At 47.2% G+C, this 20,000-nt stretch overlaps 2 protein-coding genes across 2 annotated transcripts in view; one reads left to right on the top strand and one right to left on the bottom strand.

The window, feature by feature from the left end:
• The first annotated feature begins 1,656 nt into the window (after positions 1 to 1,656).
• Positions 1,657 to 11,117, top strand: LOC135805550 (uncharacterized). Its single transcript, XM_065319601.1, has 6 exons — positions 1,657 to 2,556; positions 4,860 to 4,992; positions 5,645 to 5,721; positions 7,103 to 7,191; positions 7,714 to 9,184; positions 9,892 to 11,117. Exons 1-6 carry the CDS (start codon positions 2,378 to 2,380, stop codon positions 10,556 to 10,558), a joined length of 2,616 nt encoding a protein of 871 aa, XP_065175673.1. The 5' UTR covers positions 1,657 to 2,377; the 3' UTR covers positions 10,559 to 11,117.
• A 666-nt stretch (positions 11,118 to 11,783) lies between these two features.
• LOC135805549 (myb protein-like) overlaps positions 11,784 to 20,000 on the bottom strand; it is a 23,145-nt gene continuing 14,928 nt past the window's right edge. Inside the window, exons 8-10 of the mRNA XM_065319600.1 lie at positions 17,249 to 17,822; positions 15,961 to 16,224; positions 11,784 to 12,628 (exon numbers count right to left, since the gene is read on the bottom strand). Of these exons, the coding sequence (XP_065175672.1) occupies positions 12,494 to 12,628; positions 15,961 to 16,224; positions 17,249 to 17,822 (973 nt within the window). The 3' untranslated portion in view covers positions 11,784 to 12,493. The remainder of the gene's footprint in view (positions 12,629 to 15,960; positions 16,225 to 17,248; positions 17,823 to 20,000) is intronic.

Genomic DNA, 20,000 nt, shown 5'->3' with positions numbered 1-20,000 from the left:
GCTTGGATAAGAACGTGGGCCTGTGGAGAGGCTAACCGAATGTGTTGCCGGTATTCCAATACATGTACATGTATATTGCACGGCTGAATGTAACAATACAGCACAAATCGGCATACACTACCCGGCCATAGCAGAATAGCACAATCACTGCATGGCTGACCTCACTATTCCTAAAGAAGGAGCCCAGCCTGGTGATGTGGCAATAATGCCAATATGATAACCATGATTTGCTTCCGCCATGCAGTACCGGTGTCTGTTCAGATCTGCACAACACTACACAATGCACAGCATGGGTACCGGGTACGGTGTCTTGACTATCCCAATGCACGAATGATAACGGACCTTCAGTAGAGCATTTCCCTTGAAGGCCCGGTGCAGAAATGTCCCCATTGTCATGAAATCAAAGAAAGATCTCTAATACTCTAGCACTCAAGCTAGGCTAAACAATGATTTTAAATTTTTTCTAACCCCCATTGTTGTTATCCCAATATGGGAGAACAGATCTGAAAGTCGGGACTGTCGCAATATCTGTGAGAATGAAGGTGAACTATCATCTTCGCAACGGACTTCGGAATTGGTGCCTGGGATCAGGGCCGGAGTGTTTAAAACGTATTCACGTGAGGATTTCTGAGCAGGTCATGCGCAAATCATGCACGCGTGTTTCCAGTCCAGCGTAGGGACCGGCGGATTCTGCTTGAAAAGGTGGCAGATTCTGCTCGAAAAGCAGTGAAATTGGCAGAACCATACAAACCTTATGGCGGGCAATTCCTCGAATTCTGCTCCATTTGTTTTATCCACATACCAAACATGCATGAAACTTACCAGAAAAAGTACCGAATTCTGCCAATTTTTCTGCCGGCAGAATCCGCCGGACCCTAGGCCAGCATGCGGGCAGGCATCCTCCCCGGCCGCATTCATAATTATTATTTTTAAAAATATTTATTATCATGGCAGAATGGACATCTACAACATATTAACGGTATCTCTGCACAGCTGCTGATCTGCACTGCACCCCCCCCCCCCCCCCCCGGCCCCCGTGTGTCATGTGAATGATTTTAATTAAACAAATTGTCAGCGTCGCTACGATATGGCCAAATGCATTGTCATCCCGGTCCCGACAGTACTATAATAATCATGAGACTCGTACATACATTTTCATGCAGTCATGATCATTAGTAAAAATAGTACAGTAGGATGCTTCCATTATGATAATATCGGGGCCGAATGGCCCTATTATAGGGTCACTCGGCTCGGAGCCGGAGGTATGTAATGTCCTAATGTATTATTTTATTGACTATGTCACGTCGGTCGTTGACGTGACGTCGTATACTAGTCTACTACAGTCGTCCCTCTCTAATCCGGCGCTTTATAATCCAGCACCCTCGATAAACCAGCACAATTTTCAGTAGCCAAATGTCCTCTTCATGCACATTGCAGCAGTAAATCCGATTTGTTAATCCAGCACCCTCCCTAATCCAGCAGATTTTCGTGGCACAAATGGCGCCGGATTATAGAGGGACCACTGTACTAGTACTACGGGCGATAGCAAGAGTACATAACGGGGGGGGGGGGGGGGGTATGTACTCTTGGCGATAGAAATCATAGAATACTAGTATTAATATTATATCAAGAGTAAATACTTATGTACTCTTGATAATATCGGTAGCATTATTCTGCTTTGCTGTATTTCCTCGCCCCGGATGAAGCCGCTTTTCAAAGGAAGTCTGTTTTGCAGATTTCGGATGCGGCAGATGCTCTCGCTGGGCGATCGGTCAAACATCGTAATAATCACGGTAGTCCTGTGTTGCACGAGCGTACTTCATCCTCAAACTATAACGGCGTGGACCAGGTACCCATGCAGGCAGCCGGCTTCACAAATCACTAGCTCACATAATTGTTTTTATTGCTCGTAGATAGCAGTTGAAGTAGTCACTAGTAGTAGTAATGTTGTACTGGACCCGGGGTCTCAACAATCGCCGTCAAGAGTCCCACCACCACCAACTGAGAAGTCTGCTCGACACGGCGGTCGGTAGACCTACAAGTAGTTTCCAGTCAATCCGACACGCCGGAATGTTGAATGTTGAATGTTGGTATCAATTAGCGACAATGGTGAGTAGCGTCCAGCAGTGATCCTGTCACCTGACCTCAGTGTGGACTAGGACTGGAGAAGTGTTGTCGGAACTTGTGATCTAGAAATAATCGCGGCTCAGTGGGCTGGTGATGGTGATGCGCCGTGTACGGATTTGAAGCAGATCAAAGAGCATTACAGTATACTACTAGCCACTTACACGTGTACTACAGTAGGCGATTGCCATTCAATCTCAGGCACTCTGAGTCTGGCCACTCTACACTAACTACCATCAGTCTGGTGCATAGCATGGCCATGGAGCAGCCAACGCTGGCCCTGTCTACGTTTGTGCGTAATATCAATGTGAACCTGGGAGACATCTACTTTGGCACCAGCCTGGCGTCGGTACTGTTTGTCCTGCCCGTCATCATCAGTTACGTTACAATGCCAAAGATGCGCCGGCACCCCGCCGAGCTTCTGTTTAACAGGTAAAAAGATCTAACACGATGCCGCTCATACCGTGACTACACTCATACCTCTCTTATCTGGGCGGTCCGGAACCGGGCACTGCACAAAGCTCGGAAATGACTATGTCCGTGACTCTCAGTCACATACGTTTTGATAGGGAAGCGCTAGACATCTGGCATATGACGTCACTATTTCGTAGTATTTCCACAGAAAAATAGCAGAGGAGTGATAATATTTCCACCAAAACGCACCCACAGGGTGCCTGATAGACCAAGGGGCCTGTACTTACTCGGAGGTCCGGTTAAGAGGGATATGAGAGTAGTGCATAGTACACAGTATGCCTGTATCATGTGACACTTGCTTTTATATTATCCACCACGCTGCACTGTTGTGGCACGAGTGTAAATCTGAAGATGAAGGTCCGTCAGCCTCGACGTCCTGAATGCTCTCTTTCTAGTACAGTCAGACCTCGCTTAACTGCATACATCCGTTTTCCACGAAAATATCCGGATAGACAAGGGAACCGGATAGTCGAACACACATATTGTATGTATGCATGACATAATATGTGCTGTAAATCGGTAACCAACGATTTTCTTCCGGATGGTGAGGGTCCGGATAAAAGAGGACCGGATAAAAGAGGACCGGATAAAAGAGGACCGGATAAAAGAGGACCGGATAAAAGAGGACCGGATAAAAGAGGACCGGATAAAAGAGGACCGGATGGTGAGGGACCGGATAAAAGAGGACCGGATAAAAGAGGACCGGATGGTGAGGGACCGGATAAAAGAGGACCGGATGGTGAGGGACCGGATAAAAGAGGACCGGATAAAAGAGGACCGGATGGTGAGGGACCGGATAAAAGAGGACCGGTTAAGCGGGGTTTGACTGTACATGTACACATGACATTATCAAACCTAACCCCATGGCTCTGAAATCGGTAAATCGCACATCGGCTAGGGTTTCGTTGTCATCCGTACTTGAAGTGCTTCGTGACGTAGAGCAAGGGATTGCGTGGTTGCCAGGCATTGAAGTATTCCCGAAAGCGCTACCACCTCTTCGGTATGCATGGTTGGGGTAAAACTCCCTTCTACCCCCCCCCCCCCCCCCCATCCATACACACACACACCCGCCACCACCACTCCCAAAATCCCTCGTGTGGGTATAACAGGCATGTGTGTCACCAGTCACTGCGGGTACTGCACAGCAAGCTATTGCCTAAGAGATAAACAAGATGCCTCAGAGTATACGAGTACATGCAGCGTATAGCCGTGATACTGGTGGGACATGATACATACTGCAAGCCACGCGATAGCCGCACACAATGCCTTGTACTGTATTGGTGTTCTGAGTACACATTGGTTGCTTCAAGGCTTCAAGTTAATGACAGTTTATCCTCCTCCTCTCCCCCCCCCCCCCCTAAAAAGGGCCGGACATGTAAGTAACACATGCAGCATTGTACTCTCACTCTCAGGGTGTCAATGAAAGTAAGAAGTACTAAGAACACATCAATTCCTCTTGGGCCTGAGGCCTTGGTCAGTGGGGGTGAAAGAATCCCCAATCGAAGGCGTTCCAAAATCGGGCGTTTTGTTTCGGAGAAATACCGTATTTCCCCGTTTGTAAGTCGCACTCAATTGTAAGTCGCACCCCCATTTCCGGATCCATGTCACATCATTTCAATATATTCACTTCAGTAGTAAATCATGCTCGATTGTAAGTTGCACCCCCTTTGTTGGCCCTGAAGTTAGGTGTAAAAAGGTGCCACTTATATTCGGGGAAATACGGTATTAGTGGTTCCCACAACTTCCCAGATAATGCGAATAACAATTATATCATCGGGTCATCATGGAAGGGGATATGAATATGAACTTATGGAGGGAGTTCTAATATCTTTGGAACAATCCGCCGCAGCCTCCACCAATTGGGCGCACCAAACACTACTTTTAAATTTCTGTTTTTGTTGTGTTTCACTGCCGCCGCTGCCGCTGCTGCTGCTGCTGCTGCTGCTGCTGCTGCTGCTGCTGCTGCTGCTGCTGCTGCTGCTGCTGCTGCTGCTGCTGCTGCTATGTGAAATATTATTTTCTCACTATAATTATATCACTGCCATTGTTGTTGTTGTTGTTGTTGTTGTTGTTGTTGTTGTTGTTGTTGTTGTTGTTGTTGTTGTTGTTGTTGTTGTTGTTGTTGTTTGAGTTCTTTGTTGTTGTTGTTGTTGTTGTTGTTGTTGTTGTTGTTGTTGTTGTTGTTGTTGTTGTTGTTGTTGTTGTTGTTGTTGTTGTTGTTGTTGTTATTGTTGTCGGTGACGACGGTGGTGTTGCGGCAGGACAATGCTGGATTTGGTCATCTGCCTCAGCCATATCATCACCTATATTTTCATAGTGAGTCGGTCTGGCCCCAATCTCTCGACTCCAGACCAAGTCAAGAGCAAGTGCAGAGCTCTTAGCTTCATCTATCAGGTATGGTTATTTGTAGATGGCTTACCTGACGTATGAAGTCACTATGACTGCACTAAGCTCTTGTCGGTACATGATGCGTGACATGATTGTGCGCTGTATGTACATCACTCCCTGCCTGTTAATTGGCAGGTTCTCATGGCAATGCTTGCAAGATACAGCACAACTGGGGAAGCTCAGGCACCTCAGCACGCCCTGTGTGGATGCAAGGCCGAATGCAACACTAAAGCCCTGCATCATTGGGAGCTGTAGACGGAAATTTGGAAGAGCAGAAGATGACACAGCTACGACTTGGCTCAACGGCGATGAAGCGTGCATCGCAATCGAGCCAAGTTGTAGCCATGTCATCCTGTACGTGCCGCAGGCTGCCTGATGTATCAGCCCGCCACTATGTCAGATACCACCAGCCCCTAGGTGCCATGGACAAACTGATGGTGGTGAGAAAGAGAGCTCTGTGCCAAAGTGTAACTTTGCAGCAATGTGCCGGGCGTGAGTATTTACCACCATTTCACCAGGTGTGTCTTTAGGCTCTTCACTGCCAACTTATTCAACACCTTAAATACAGCTGCAGTCACCGGGAGTTTTCAAATTCAGTTGACTACTTCAAGTAGACTGAAATCTCTTGTTTCATTCGCTCCTCTTGTATGTGCTGCAGATTGCCTTGTTCGGATCAAACAGTTGGTACTTTGTCCTCAGTGTTGATCTATTTCTGGCTGTGCGGAATCCATTCAGGTACAAACATGTACACCTAACTCTTCGGTGCTTCATCCCCCCCCCCTTGAAATTGGTTATATTGTCAGTCACCGGCATTTGCAGGAATAATGCTGGGCTCAGTCAGTAGCATGCTTATCGATGGAAGCAAGAAACTTACTGTAGTAAGGAAACCTATGAAACTACTCTCCTTGGCTTCACGCTCTGTACTTTGGAGTCCACAAACTTCAAAAATCGTTTCTCGTCTCCACGCAACTTCATCACAAAGTTGCCTCTTTGTACTACTGTACTGTATTGTTTTAAAGCTTTGACGGTTCGGACCAGTGACCCATCGTCAGGCTCTCGTTGCTCTCTAATCTATAGGGGTGTGAATATGCAAAGATGGATTAGTTTTCCTGGACACAGTGGACAGTACATTGTATGTCTCTCACATCCGCCTCCACCTTTAATATAACAATTACCGTGAAGCTGCAAGTTAAGATAAAAAGTAGATGAGGTGGAGCGAGAAGCCACCCTTGAACAGTATTATTATTATAGAATGGCTCAGACCATGTAGTGGTTGCCAGCTATTCTGTTTAGCTATCAACAGCTAGAAAACTAGGCGAAACATGTTGATACCGAGACAGAGCATTCTGAAATATAATCAGTGAAGAAGATATGGGCTTGCCCAACTCTCAGGATCCTATTGAATCGAATTAGAGCAATTGAGCTGAGGTGTTTGCTCGAACGAGTCAGTTTCGCAACAGATCGAAATTCTTTGGTACATTCAGTACTGACGCATCTGATGCCCCAATGGGCAGTATGGTTACCAGGGTTACGGGAAATACATACATCACATACATGGGAGCTCCGTGTTGTAGGAGTGCTTTTAAAAGTGCATGCACATGTACAGCATGTGTACAGCATGTGTACAGCATGGTGTAAAACAATAAGTTAGTGGCGGCGGTCAGTTCATCAGCCTTGAGGGTTGCTGAATGTTGGAAACACCATCAGAAGCTATCAGGCTGAGCTGAGAAGGCAAAAATGTGTGGAAACGTTAATAATATAATACAATGTATATGCTGGTGGTCTTCAGCATCAAATTGTGCTCCTGTTGTGAAGTTCTCAGAGTCCTGTTGCCTGGTTTAGCTGTCTTGAATTGTAGTTGATAGATATTCTCGCTGGACTGTTCCTGATGTGTAGTTGTGCAGATGATCAAGCTCGTGCTGAATATGCCTCTCTGATCCGGTTTGTTTTCTTTCTGAAGAAGACCAGCATGGTCGAAACGTGTTTTAAAGGTCATTCGTGATCAGCTAAAGCTCTGTCTCCCTACGGAGTGGTCAAGTAACTCTCCTTTTGTCTGTCTGTCCGTCCGCCTCTCTGTCTGTCTGTCTGTCTGTCTGTGCATCCGTATTTTGTTCAGCTCGAATGCCGACTACATGCCGTACTATTATCTAGTGGTGTATGTTACTAGCATCATCACTGGCATTGTGCTTGTGACGGGCAATTATGGTGAGTAGAACTAAATAGGGACAGTAAATCAAGACCTGAAAGCTACCTGGCAGACACTTAGGCCGCGTACATATAACATGATGGCACTGACTACAATGCCCATTGGATGTGTTTGGTTTTGAGCACTCTCTTATTGTGCCACAGCTTGCTTTAGGTATGTGTATTGATGCAGTGTAGTACTGCACCACCCCACCCAGTTATTCTATGTCCTCAAAACAACATCCGAGTAGTAGTTGGTTTCCTTCTAAGAAGATGTACAATTTTTTCCAAAAACAGCACTAATACATCGACTTATGTCTGCTGCAATCATACGGTCACTTTCCATAGTTCCATTCATCCTGCCGGCAACTCACACTAATCAAGAGTTCTTTCTTGATGGGGCCACAAGTTAGAATGTCAGAATGAAGTGTAAATCAGAGCATTGTAGTTTTTTTGTGTTTGAAGCACAACATAATATTATCCATCTTGATTGTTTTGAAATTTGTGGCGATATTTCTCTGTGTGCTGTTGCTGCTACTGTAGGAGTAACTGTGTTCAACTACTGCTGGAGCAGTGATCACATCCTATCGCTGGGTGCCAATAGGTCTACTGTGGATGCGGCCGGTGATCTAAAAAACACATCTGACTGGGCGTGGGGCATCTACTACGGGCCCCATCTGGTACTCTGTGTTGTCTCTCTCGGCGTGGTCATCTTCGCCACAATCGCTCTGAACCGTGGACTGCCAGCTAGCGGAGAGACACGGCGGAGAGTGGTGCGTTTTGGCTTCTTCTATGTAGTGGCGTTTGCCATTGAGTGGGCACTGCGCCTCATCTTGTATCTCGTCCAAGACAGCTACTTAATTCCCAACGCGCTGAAGGAGCCGTATGCTAACAACTACCAAAACAAACTGCACGGCGTTGCAATCACATTTGCAATCATAGAAGGCTTGCGCGGTTTCTTTGATTTCCTCCTCTGGTTTGGCACAGGCTCGTTGTCCATGCAGGAGTTGCGCTTTCGATCACGGCGCGTGTGGGCAAAATGGACGGGTGATGACCTGGAAGAGTCTGGCAGAAGCTCTCTGAACGAAACTCTGCTGGATAAGACGCAAGCTCTGGAAGTATCTTCAGTGCTCCGTCACGATATGATCATTTGCACGAGCTGGGGCATAGTTGACTCTGCTCCGGTTAACATCCGGCCGCCTAATCTCTCTGTGACCGGGTTTGAAGACTCTCTCCGTGCACAGACACACATGCAGATTAATAATGTTGAAGATCGAGAGCCCAGCGTGTCAGGCGATGGGGATGTCGGCTCGCAGCTCAACAACTTCCACACACAGCGCCAAGAGCTGCAGCTGTGGCTGAAGACGACGGGTGGCGTCCGCAGTCGGCGTATTCACTGTCCAACGGCGCTGCAGAGTACATCGTTTGACTTCCGTGACTATTCTCCGGAGGTGTTCAGCTGTGTCCGGTCTCTGCGCGGCGTAGACCCCATCACCTACTGCAAGTCCTTCAACATATCCAAATCCAAGGGCAATTCGGCAATGATGGAGAAATTCACGGAGGGGCGCAGTGGCAGCTTCTTCTACTTCACGCACGACAATCGCTACATTGTGAAGACGGTCACGGACAGTGAGACGGCGCTGCTCGACCAGCATGTGCGTGACTACTTCTTCCATCTGCACTCCAATCCGGACTCATTGCTGACGCGCTTCTTCGGCCTGCACGCCATGCGCCTGTCCCCAGAGCAGAAATACATATCACTCATGGTCATGGAGAACATCTTCCCGTCGACAGACTTCCTGAAGCCAAACGAGCGCTATGACCTGAAAGGTTCGTGGGTCGCTCGCCGCACGCTGAAAGGCAAGAAGCGAAACATGCCCCTCAGTAAGCTGACGCTAAAGGATGGTGATCTTGATCGCAAGATCCGTGTTGGTCCCGAGGCCAAGCAGCGCCTGATGGCACAGCTACGGAAAGATGTCGGATTCCTGGCCAGCATTGGGATTATGGATTACAGGTGAGAGAGAGAGGGGGGGGGGGGGGGAGGGAGGAGGAAGGCGGAGGCATAGCTGGTAGTGGTTTCTGGTGGCCTGGAAACCGCTCCGCAAGCTCAGCACATGTTGAGTTATTCAGTATTTTCCAGATGCACACTATATCTTTCAAAGTGGCACTTCCCCACACCCAGGACCACACCAGGGGATACCCCAGGACCCCACGAGACCCCCCCCCCCCTTCCACACCCTCATGGCAACATGCCAGTTGTGTGTGTGTGTGTGTGTGTGTGTGTGTGTGTGTGTGCGTACGTGTGCGCGCGTGTGTGTGTGCGTGCGTGTGTGTGTGCATGTGTGCATGTGTGTGTGTGTGTGTGTGTGTGTGTGTGTGTGTGTGTGTGTGTGTGTGTGTGTGTGTGTGTGTGTGTGTGTGTGTGTGTGTGTGTGTGTGTGTGTGTGTGTGTGTGTGTGTGTGTGTGTGTGTGTGTGTGTGTGTGTGCATGCTGCTACTCTGCTGACAGGACTTAGTGGTCCACTATCTTCTGTTGTGTCTTCCTGAAAATCCACTGAGCGAGAATATTGGAAACACAGTGCATGAAGAGTGCATGGCCATGCTCTTGGAGGTATATGTATCCTTGAAGTCTTGCTTGCGCACTGCACGTGTGCTGGAGCGAACACATGTTAACTCTTGTTCATATTGCATTCCCTTCATTCTATCGGTGTTTGCCTGCAGTCTGCTGATTGGGATCCGTGATTTTGAAAATGATCCCAGAGAAGAGCTGCCCTCCATGGAAATGAGAGAGCGTTCACTGGGAGCTTCGCGTCAGGACAGTCGAACAGCGCGCCGGGATCCAGCTCAATCTCTTGGCTACGTTCCGCCTTCTCCCATTGGCGGCATCAGCGTAAATTCTTCACTGCCACCGCTGGCCGGAGGGCTAGGTCAGCCGCCTCCACACATGACACCGCCCATCGACCAATCAGACGCCGACCTGCCTATGCCGTGGCATCGCTCGTTCTACGGCGGCTTGCTCGGCCTGCCGCCAGTGCAGCCGCCTTCGGGACCGCAGGCGGGCGATGACAACTTGTCCGTCACCGAGTCAGCGTTACATGAAATTGGCAGCGGTCGCCGGAGTGGTGCGGCTACCGTAGCCACGGGTGGTGACGGTAGTGGCCAAGGGTCTCAGGCGGCTTCAGGCGATGCTGTCAAGCGTGAGGAGAAGGTCTGGAGCGTCTACTACATGGGCCTCATCGACATACTGCAAAGCTACAACTTCTCCAAGAAGGCAGAGCACTTCTTCAAGTCCAATATCCGCTGCATGGACTCGCATGGCATATCGGCGGTGAACGTCAACGAGTATGCAGAGCGCTTCATCCATGCAATGGACACGATACTTGTGTAGGTCACTTTAGACTGTATTACCGGTATTAGTAAATCTGATGAGGTGGACATCCGGCTTTTCAGTGCGCAATTCTTCTCATCTTTCTTTTCCTTTCTTTTTCTTGGGCACTAGCTATTCACTTGCTGGCCAATTTCACGGTTATGGTCAAGAATTATTCCGCATTTTGCCTTGCAGACGTATTTATGAACAATCAGCGGGCCAGCCGCAATAATTCAGCAAGAGCTATAAACAGTGTCAAGGTTGCAGACATAGCCATACATTTGGCGAGATTGAGTACTATGACATAAGCACGGAGTTGTGTCATATGGTTATGTCTGCAACCTTTTGAGACACATTAAATTTTTATTATTTTTTGATTATGAGATGCATCTAGGCGGCAGCTGATTTCTATGTGTACAAAATCAAAGTCTTTACTTCACTTGAATTGTTTCTAGGATTATTTACACCTCCACAATTTGCCACAATTATTTGCTCAAACCATGTCGGGGCCCGAGTCTCCAGCGTGATGAATTATTATGACTAAAGCACCTGCTCTATCAATTTCATGAAGCAGAAACAAGTCTTTTCGAGCACATGTGCATGTGGCCAAGAGTCAGGGTCGTGGCACTGCACAGTGGAGCCGTATGCCAAAGGCAAAGAATGCAGAGCCCAAGGATGTCCAGCACAAAAAATTGCTATATTTTTGTACCAAGACTGTGCTTGCGTCACATGCATGGCCGGGGTCCGGTCACTCAGTATAACTAAAGTCTGTAGAATTCGAGTAGCAGACACATTACTTGAGGACTGAAGTGCATGTACAGTCAACTTTGCATAACCAGGGAGTAGTACACTGCTTATAACGACACTCGGCGGGGCATCAAACAATTGTCGTTATTCGCGAAGTGTCATTATACCCAGAGTCTCATTATTCTGTATTACAGTTGGATGGGACTTTGCTCTGGGCATGGAAATTCTGTCGTTATACCCGCAGTCGTTATTAGCGAAGTTGAGTGTACTTGTAGTATTTCATGATGTAAATTCCCATTTCACTCTCTCAACCCTCTTCCTTGTATATGTAGAAAAATTCGCAGTTTTCTGGCAGACAAACCGGTAGATTGGCCAATCCGCTTGCAAGTATTAGTTTACTAAACATCGCAAAATCCCCGCAAGTTTTGAGCTTCTCTTCCCCGATTTCCCCCGGGGCCGGGGCCAGGCAAGGGCACATAGACAGTTGATGGACTCTTGCTGATACTGAATTGGACACTTTGGTCTCTTTCTCAAGAATAATGTTAGAAGGTAGTTTCTAATGAATCCTTCAGCAGGACAGAGCGATAGAAACGGAGCAAACAGGCGAACGTGAATGGCAGTTGAAGACTGATACCCTTGTGCTCGTAGAGCAAAAACGAGGGTAGAGATAAAGGGAGGGACGGGGTGAGTAGAGCAACATAATAAAAGGGTAGACAACAAAGGGATAGGTCTCTGGATGCGTAATGAAACATTCTCAAGTCGCAGCCTATAGAATTACAAAGAACGGTAAGAGAAAACAGAAAGTGAGTTGATCTTTTGAAACGTCAAAATACACTCCGGAACCAATACATGTATGATGTGAAGCGAATCCGCACAACGGAAACGGAATAGATAAGTTAGCACAGTCAGCAAATCATAGAAATAAGCAAACAATCTCAGTTGCTGCCTGCAGATCCTGCAAACAAAAGAACACTAACATACTTAGGACTTTGGTCAATGTTCAACAATTGGAAAGTGTGGTCCCCTAAATTTTGTAAAAAAAGAATAAGTTTTATGGAATGCGGTATGTCAACTGTAGAAACCCTAAGAAGATGAGGCTAATAATATCACTTGTTGCAGAGCAGAAAGAAGAGTGGCACCAAACAATACTGATATAATTAATGAGAGAACCGACAAGAAAGTAATAAATACACACCCAGACTAGCGGCCTCACGAAAACATCGCCACGCTGTTCTGAACATGAGCGGTCGCGGGCGAGCCAGCGCGGAGTAAACTAAGCGCTTGCTGTGTCAGCCATCGTTGAGACTCAGTCTTACCGTACGTCACCTGCTCCCAGCCACTCAGCTGCACAGAGAAACAACAGTACACAATGACATTCTTCAGATACACAACAGTGCAACAAAGCATCGACACAACAGTGCAACAAAGCATCGACACAACAGTGGAACAAAGCATCGACACAACAGTGCAACAAAGCATCGACACAACAGTGCAACAAAGCATCGACACAACAGTGCAACAAAGCATCGACACAACAGTGCAACAAAGCATCGACACAACAGTGCAACAAAGCATCGACACAACAGTGCAACAAAGCATCGACACAACAGTGCAACAAAGCATCGACACAACAGTGCAACAAAGCATCGACACAACAGTGCAACAAAGCATCGACACAACAGTGCAACAAAGCATCGACACAACAGTGCAACAAAGCATCGACACAACAGTGCAACAAAGCATCGACACAACAGTGCAACAAAGCATCGACACAACAGTGCAACAAAGCATCGACACAACAGTGCAACAAAGTACAGTCGCCCTACCCTTATAACGATATTTGCGTTACACCAAGAAATATTGTTATAAGGGTAATATTGTTATAGGGGTAACTGGTTCATTTCATACACATACGTCATAATACATGGATTTTGTTCATTTTTTACGCTCTTCATATCATCAAAAACTGTCGTACATGCACATTATGTACATAGCAAGGTGCCCACTGGTGCCCCCATTGCATTTCGTCATGTCCCAGCGACTTGTCAAGTGAAGCTTGCCCTACCTGGATAGTGGGCTCTGTGGTGTAATAAGTAACATCATAACAGAACGCTATCCCTGGGCATAGCATTGTCTGGGCCTGCAACTCTTTCCGTTAGGGGAGATGTAGTGTAATGAGTAGCATCATGACAGAACTCTATCCCTGGGCATAGCATTGACTGGGCCTGCAACTCTTTCCGTTAGGGGAGATGTAGTATAATGAGTAGCATCATGACAGAACTCTATCCCTAGGCATATCATTGTCTGTCTCCAGGTTTCTCCTTCCTACTCCCTACACTCACTCGCATTGATCTAACGTCACGTGTGTACTTGTATAAGAACCGCACTCAGCCCGCAGCCTGCCTGCTGTACCATTGACTCATGCATTCATGTACCGCTGCACTTGCTGGCTGCGCATCACTAACCCTTCCCCTTCTATGGCACAGTCCCCGCATGCACTGAATGCAGTACTCGGGTGCGCGTGCGTATTCATGTCTACGTCTGAGTGCACTGCCCTCGGGCTCCATCTATACATGGCATCCCGCAACAGCTCACTGCAACGGCTCACTGCAACAGCACTGCAACCGCTTACTGCAACGGCTTACTGCAACGGCTTACTGCAACGGCTTACTGCAACGGCTTACTGCACAGGCTCACTGCAACGGCTTACTGCAACGGCTTACTGCAACAGCTTACTGCAATGGCTTACTGCAACGGCTTACTGCAACGGCTCACTGCAACGGCCCACTGCAACAGCTCACTGCAACGGCTTACTGCAACGGCTGACTGCAACAGCTTACTGCAACGGCTCACTGCAACACCTCACAGCAGCCGGAAGCCACCAAGCGGTGGAGAAACTCCTGTGGCGAGCCAAAACGGCATGCCTGCTGCCGCCGAGCCCAACACAAGTGCCACCTCCACTACCTGTTCAGGTCGCACAGCCATTGCACCGGAGCGGCTCATCTCGACAATGTAAACATGGACCTGCAACTCTTTCCGTTAGGGGAGATGTGGTGTAATAAGTAACATCATAACAGAACGCTATCCCTGGGCATAGCATTGTCTGGGCCTGCAACTCTTTCCGTTAGGGGAGATGTAGTGTAATGAGTAGCATCATGACAGAACTCTATCCCTGGGCATAGCATTGACTGGGCCTGCAACTCTTTCCGTTAGGGGAGATGTAGTATAATGAGTAGCATCATGACAGAACTCTATCCCTAGGCATATCATTGTCTGTCTCCAGGTTTCTCCTTCCTACTCCCTACACTCACTCGCATTGATCTAACGTCACGTGTGTACTTGTATAAGAACCGCACTCAGCCCGCAGCCTGCCTGCTGTACCATTGACTCATGCATTCATGTACCGCTGCACTTGCTGGCTGCGCATCACTAACCCTTCCCCTTCTATGGCACAGTCCCCGCATGCACTGAATGCAGTACTCGGGTGCGCGTGCGTATTCATGTCTACGTCTGAGTGCACTGCCCTCGGGCTCCATCTATACATGGCATCCCGTACTGGGCACGCTGCTTCCGGTCGCTGCTGTATGCACGCAGCACCGCCGTCCATTCCGCTCTCTGTCTTCTTTACACAGTGATTCCCGATTGGAACCACCTCTTCGTTTCTGCTCTCCTTACAGTTAGTTGTGCTTTTCCGTGTCCGATAATGTTCCCCCTTTTGCAATAAACAGTCAGGCGAAACTACTCTAAGTAGACACCGCTACAGGCTCTACATAATCCCTGCTAGATATTGTTATAAAATGGAAAATGTCGATTGGTCAGCCCATTTTATATCGTTATAGGGGTAATATCGTTATAGCAATATTGTTATAGAGGTAAGACATTGCATGCACAAGTCAATGGAGTGATTAGGTTTGGCAGAAAAATATCGTTATAAGGGTAATATCGTTATAGAGGTTATCGTTATAAGGGTAGGCCGACTGTATCGACACAACAGTGCAACAAAGCATCAACAAAAATAATAATATATTCCCACGTGTAGAAATGAACACAAGACTATATACTAGGGTTGCAAGGAATATTCGAATATCCGATTGATATTCGTTTAGAAACGCGATAGAAGGAATATGAATACGTTAATGCGTCGATCTACGGTTGTACAGAGGATGTGACACGTGCGGACCCTCTGCTCAAGTGTCGCTCTATCGTAGTTCTAGAATGAATGTAGTGATATGTACATGTGCACGCGCTCTAAACGCGTCGATCTGCGGTAGTAGCACTAGCACCGATGTTGTGGCCTTGAATCGTGTCGCTATATACCGTATTTTCCGGTTGTATGTCGACCGTTTATGACTAAAAATAGAAGGAGAAAAGGGCGGGGTCGACTTACAACCGGGATTCGACTTATAACCGGGAACTGTCAGAATCTTACAAAAAATGCCCTGCCCTGCATGCATGAGTGCACCATGTGTGAAATTTTGAAGTCGTCCAATATAATCAAGAAGCCGGGAAATCGAAACACACTGGATCTACGCTGTTGCGGCTCTGTATGGACATTACATTGCATTGTGGATTTGAACACCGCATCGCCGTGTCCCTGAGCATGAGTATTACTACTATGCAGTGCTGCGAAGGCCCGAGCTACAGGGAGAATGATCGTGACGCAAGCCAGGACTTACCGGTGAATTCCCACTGAGAAGTGCCTGCGAAGGCATGATACCACCCGGTGTAGACTGTAGTTTCATAAAGTCGTTGCTCGGACTGAGCAGTGACATGTCGAAATTGAAGATGCCAGCAAGCGCGTCACTGCCGACCGTGCCATCCACAGCATCCATGTCGGCTTTGATAGATATGTCGCTGGTAAACGAACTGCCGGCGCCCGTTATGTTCAAGCGTGACATGTGTGGCAGTGAACAGCTTCCGTCTAAACTGTGTAACGATCCCTGAAAATAGTAAACACAAATCACAGAAGGCAGGTTAACGAGGGCCATCACGGGGTACCAACTGTTATTCGAGATGGAATAGAGGTACACGTATATAACTGGAAATACAGACAGCAAAGCCCTCTGGTCATATAGAGCGCTCAATCGGCTCACATGAGCAGGGCAATATCACACGAGTCACCAGAGTATGAGTCACAGTCTTACAACTAAGCAGACGTGGGTTACTCTGTGAGTCGTGTAACTGGAACTTGTGAAAATACTTCAATGGACATCTCATTGGTACTACAGGTCTACTGTCCATATAACGTAATCTCTGGGACCACGCAACCATTATGTTATATCGAGATGCATGTTATGTAGAAAACCGTGTGTAAAATACCAGATGCACCTCAAAATGAAGGGTATTACTGTACAAGGCGGGTTCAACCGTGCAAACATATACACACTGTACCACCATCGACATCAGATACCATCAATGCCGCAGAATATAATGCACATAGGACTAAACTGGCTAGCTACGGCTACAGCTTGATTGTGCCGCGCACGTGAATCTACGTTGTATCGAGAGTGTACACGTCGGGGACTGCGCCGTAGGGTGCGTTATGCCGAGGTTTACGTTATGTAGGACTAAACTGGCCTAAACTGCCTAGCTCATACCGTGCACGTGAATTTGTTGTATCGAGAGTGCGCACGTCGGGGACCGCCGCAGCGTGTGTTATGTCGAGGTTTATGTTATGTAGGATTATGTTGTGTAGAACAAAATTTGTATGGGAGTGATGCTGTTCGGCGCAGGATTTGGCTTTTTTATGTACGAACGAGGTTTATGTACAAGTCAGAGTTGATATATCGAGAGCAGACCTGTACCAGGTTTAGTTTAATGTCGTTGTGCTGCATTGCTGAGTTCACAAGGCAAGAAACAGTACCGTTTACAGGTTGAGCAAGAGAAAAAATACATGCACGCAAACAATCTCTTCTCAAGTCGAGAGAGATCGAGAGAGAGAGAAAGAGAGAGATGGGTACTAACCGGTGACAGCATCAGTGGCACCCCAGGTTGTACGCCGAGGAAATGGTTTGACGATGCAGATGTGGCGGAGCTAGTCGCGCTCTGAAGACCATCACAAAGGCGGTGGTGGCGTAGGTTATCAGGAGCCGGACTGCTCTCATCGATCGCATCACCAGGCGTACAGAGCTGTGATCCAGCCCGGCCACTTGGCGAGATACACATGAGCTTTGACGGAGGCTCGGATGGGCTGAGAACATCCCCAGGGGTCATCGAGCGGGGCGGCCGAGATGAACGAATTGAGCCGGGAGCCTCTGCAACAGAATGGCCCAGGCGAAGGATTTCGGGTGACAGACTAATGCCACTGTCAGATGGCATCATGACAGAGCTCAAATCGCAACCCGCTGTCGTCATGTCGGGCAGTGACAGTAACTGCTGGTCAGTCGTAGATGAGGCGGTGACGTTACTGGGATGGCCTTGGCTGTACGCAGCTGTAGAGCGTGGAACACTGGCTGACGGGCAGTTTGAGCCAAATCCATTGAACTGGGCTGGTTCATTTCTAGAGTTGAGACTCACTGATGTTCCCAGAGGGATCATTCTGCATAATGAAAGCACACAATAGAAATACTCGAATTTCAGAAATATTTTGCTCAATATTTTCGGTATGAGGGCAACAGGCCAAGTTAGGTGAACAGAAATTTTCGGTACAGAGAAGCAGTTCCCTATTGGATTGGGTGTGTTAGTGTTTGTTCGGCGTATCAAAAGTTTAGGTATGAAACAGACGCACCGAAAGTACCGAAAATTTGTGAAATTACAGTAATCTATAATAAGACAGTCTGTCCATGGTTTTCATTTGCATTGGACTCGTTCTCTACACTTGCGATAATTTAGCGGCAATTCTAATGTTGTAGCGTTGTTCTTTTGTAGTTTAGTGGAACCTGTATTGAGTAACTGAGTTTTATGTTTCGTTACATTGTCGACAGATCTCCTGTGTACCGGTTTTGTGGCACAATGATTATAGCCATTTGTCGTCTCCATTCTTGTGCAATCATGCATATGTCGGTTGGTTCTCTTCATGTTATTGTGACCTATTTCATAGATGTTGGTTGCCTTGTTGCTTTCTCTCCCCTCTCCTCTCACCCAAGCCATTCTGCATAAGCGAAGCTGTGGACGCAGCATACTGCTGCTACACCTCAACGCGGAAATGCGTATAATAATAATAATAATAATAAGTCCTGGTGGTGACAGTCAATTTTTTCTTCAGACTTTTCCCGCTTGTCTCTTTCCCTCAAACTAGTGAAGATTTTATGACTTGGGGCTCCCCGCGTGCTAGAGTGTACGTGAAGTGTGTGGGTACAGTGAGGGCTGCGTCCCACCCGCCTGTGTGGATTCACAGGAAGTGTGAGTTACGAAGTCTGAAGAAAATGTTGAACAGTCTCTGCTGGGATGACGACTACACCATAGCTCAGTGGTTAGAGCATCGCTAGCTACAAGCGAGGGTCCCTGGTTCGTGTCCTGGTGGTGACAGTCAATTTTTTCTTCAGACTTCCCGTTTGTCTCTTTCCCTCAAACTAGTGAAGATTTTATGACTTGGGGCTCCCCGCGTGCTAGAGTGTACGTGAAGTGTGTGGGTACAGTGAGGGCTGCGTCCCACCCGCCTGTGTGGATTCACAGGAAGTGTGAGTTACGAAGTCTGAAGAAAATGTTGAACAGTCTCTGCTGGGATGACGACTACACCATAGCTCAGTGGTTAGAGCATCGCTAGCTACAAGCGAGGGTCCCTGGTTCGTGTCCTGGTGGTGACAGTCAATTTTTTCTTCAGACTTTTCCCGTTTGTCTCTTTCCCTCAAACTAGTGAATAATAATAATAATAATAATTTGAAACTCGGATGTTGAGCCATAAATAAATGTGGAAGAGAAAAAGACATATGGATACGAGTTAAGAGTAACTCTCCATCACTGTAACATGATACTATATACAGTCAGAAAGTGCAATAACTAGGCACAAAACTGACAGAGTACTGAAACATTCGACGGCTACGGAGATGTGTTGAAGCTAGGTGTCAGGACGTCGAATGTTTCAGTACTCTGTCAGTTTTGTGCCTAGTTATTGCACTTTCTGACTGTATATAGTATCATGTTACAGTGATGGAGAGTTACTCTTAACTCGTATCCATATGTCTTTTTCTCTTCCACAAATAATAATAATAATAATAATAATTCCCTCAAACCAGTTAATAATAATAATATTAACTGGTTTGAGGGAAAGAGACAAACGGGAAAAGTCTGAAGAAAAAATTGACTGCCACCACCAGGACTCGAACCAGGGACCCTCGCTTGTAGCCAGCGATGCTCTAACCACTGAGCTATGGTGTAGTCGTCATCCCAGAATAATAATAATAATAAAATAAGACATAGTCATGTGCAAGAGCTTGTAGTGACTATATTGCAAAAATCCTTGCACATTGATTACATTCAAAAAAGGTCTGGGCTTCAAATCGAGTGAGTGCGTGACGTGGGATCTAACTAGAGCAGCACTGTATTAAAATAGTACAGTCAGACCTCGCTTAACCCTTTACCGGTCTACCATAAGCGAACCGATACTATAGTATCGGTACGTTTGGCCCTCATTTTTGGGAGGTCTTGTTGCTAGGAGACAGCTAAAATGGCGCTCTACGCGTAGCTGAGGTCCAAGGCTTTCTGACGATGTACAAAACAACCATGCTTACCATACAAATTTTTGCCGTATCGATCGACTGAAGTTTGTTGAAATTGG

This window comes from Sycon ciliatum, chromosome 1, assembly GCF_964019385.1.
Source record: "Sycon ciliatum chromosome 1, ocSycCili1.1, whole genome shotgun sequence".
Lineage (NCBI taxonomy): Eukaryota > Metazoa > Porifera > Calcarea > Leucosolenida > Sycettidae > Sycon > Sycon ciliatum.
Note: the sequence above shows the minus strand (reverse complement) of the source record. Positions and strands in the feature narration are given on the sequence as shown.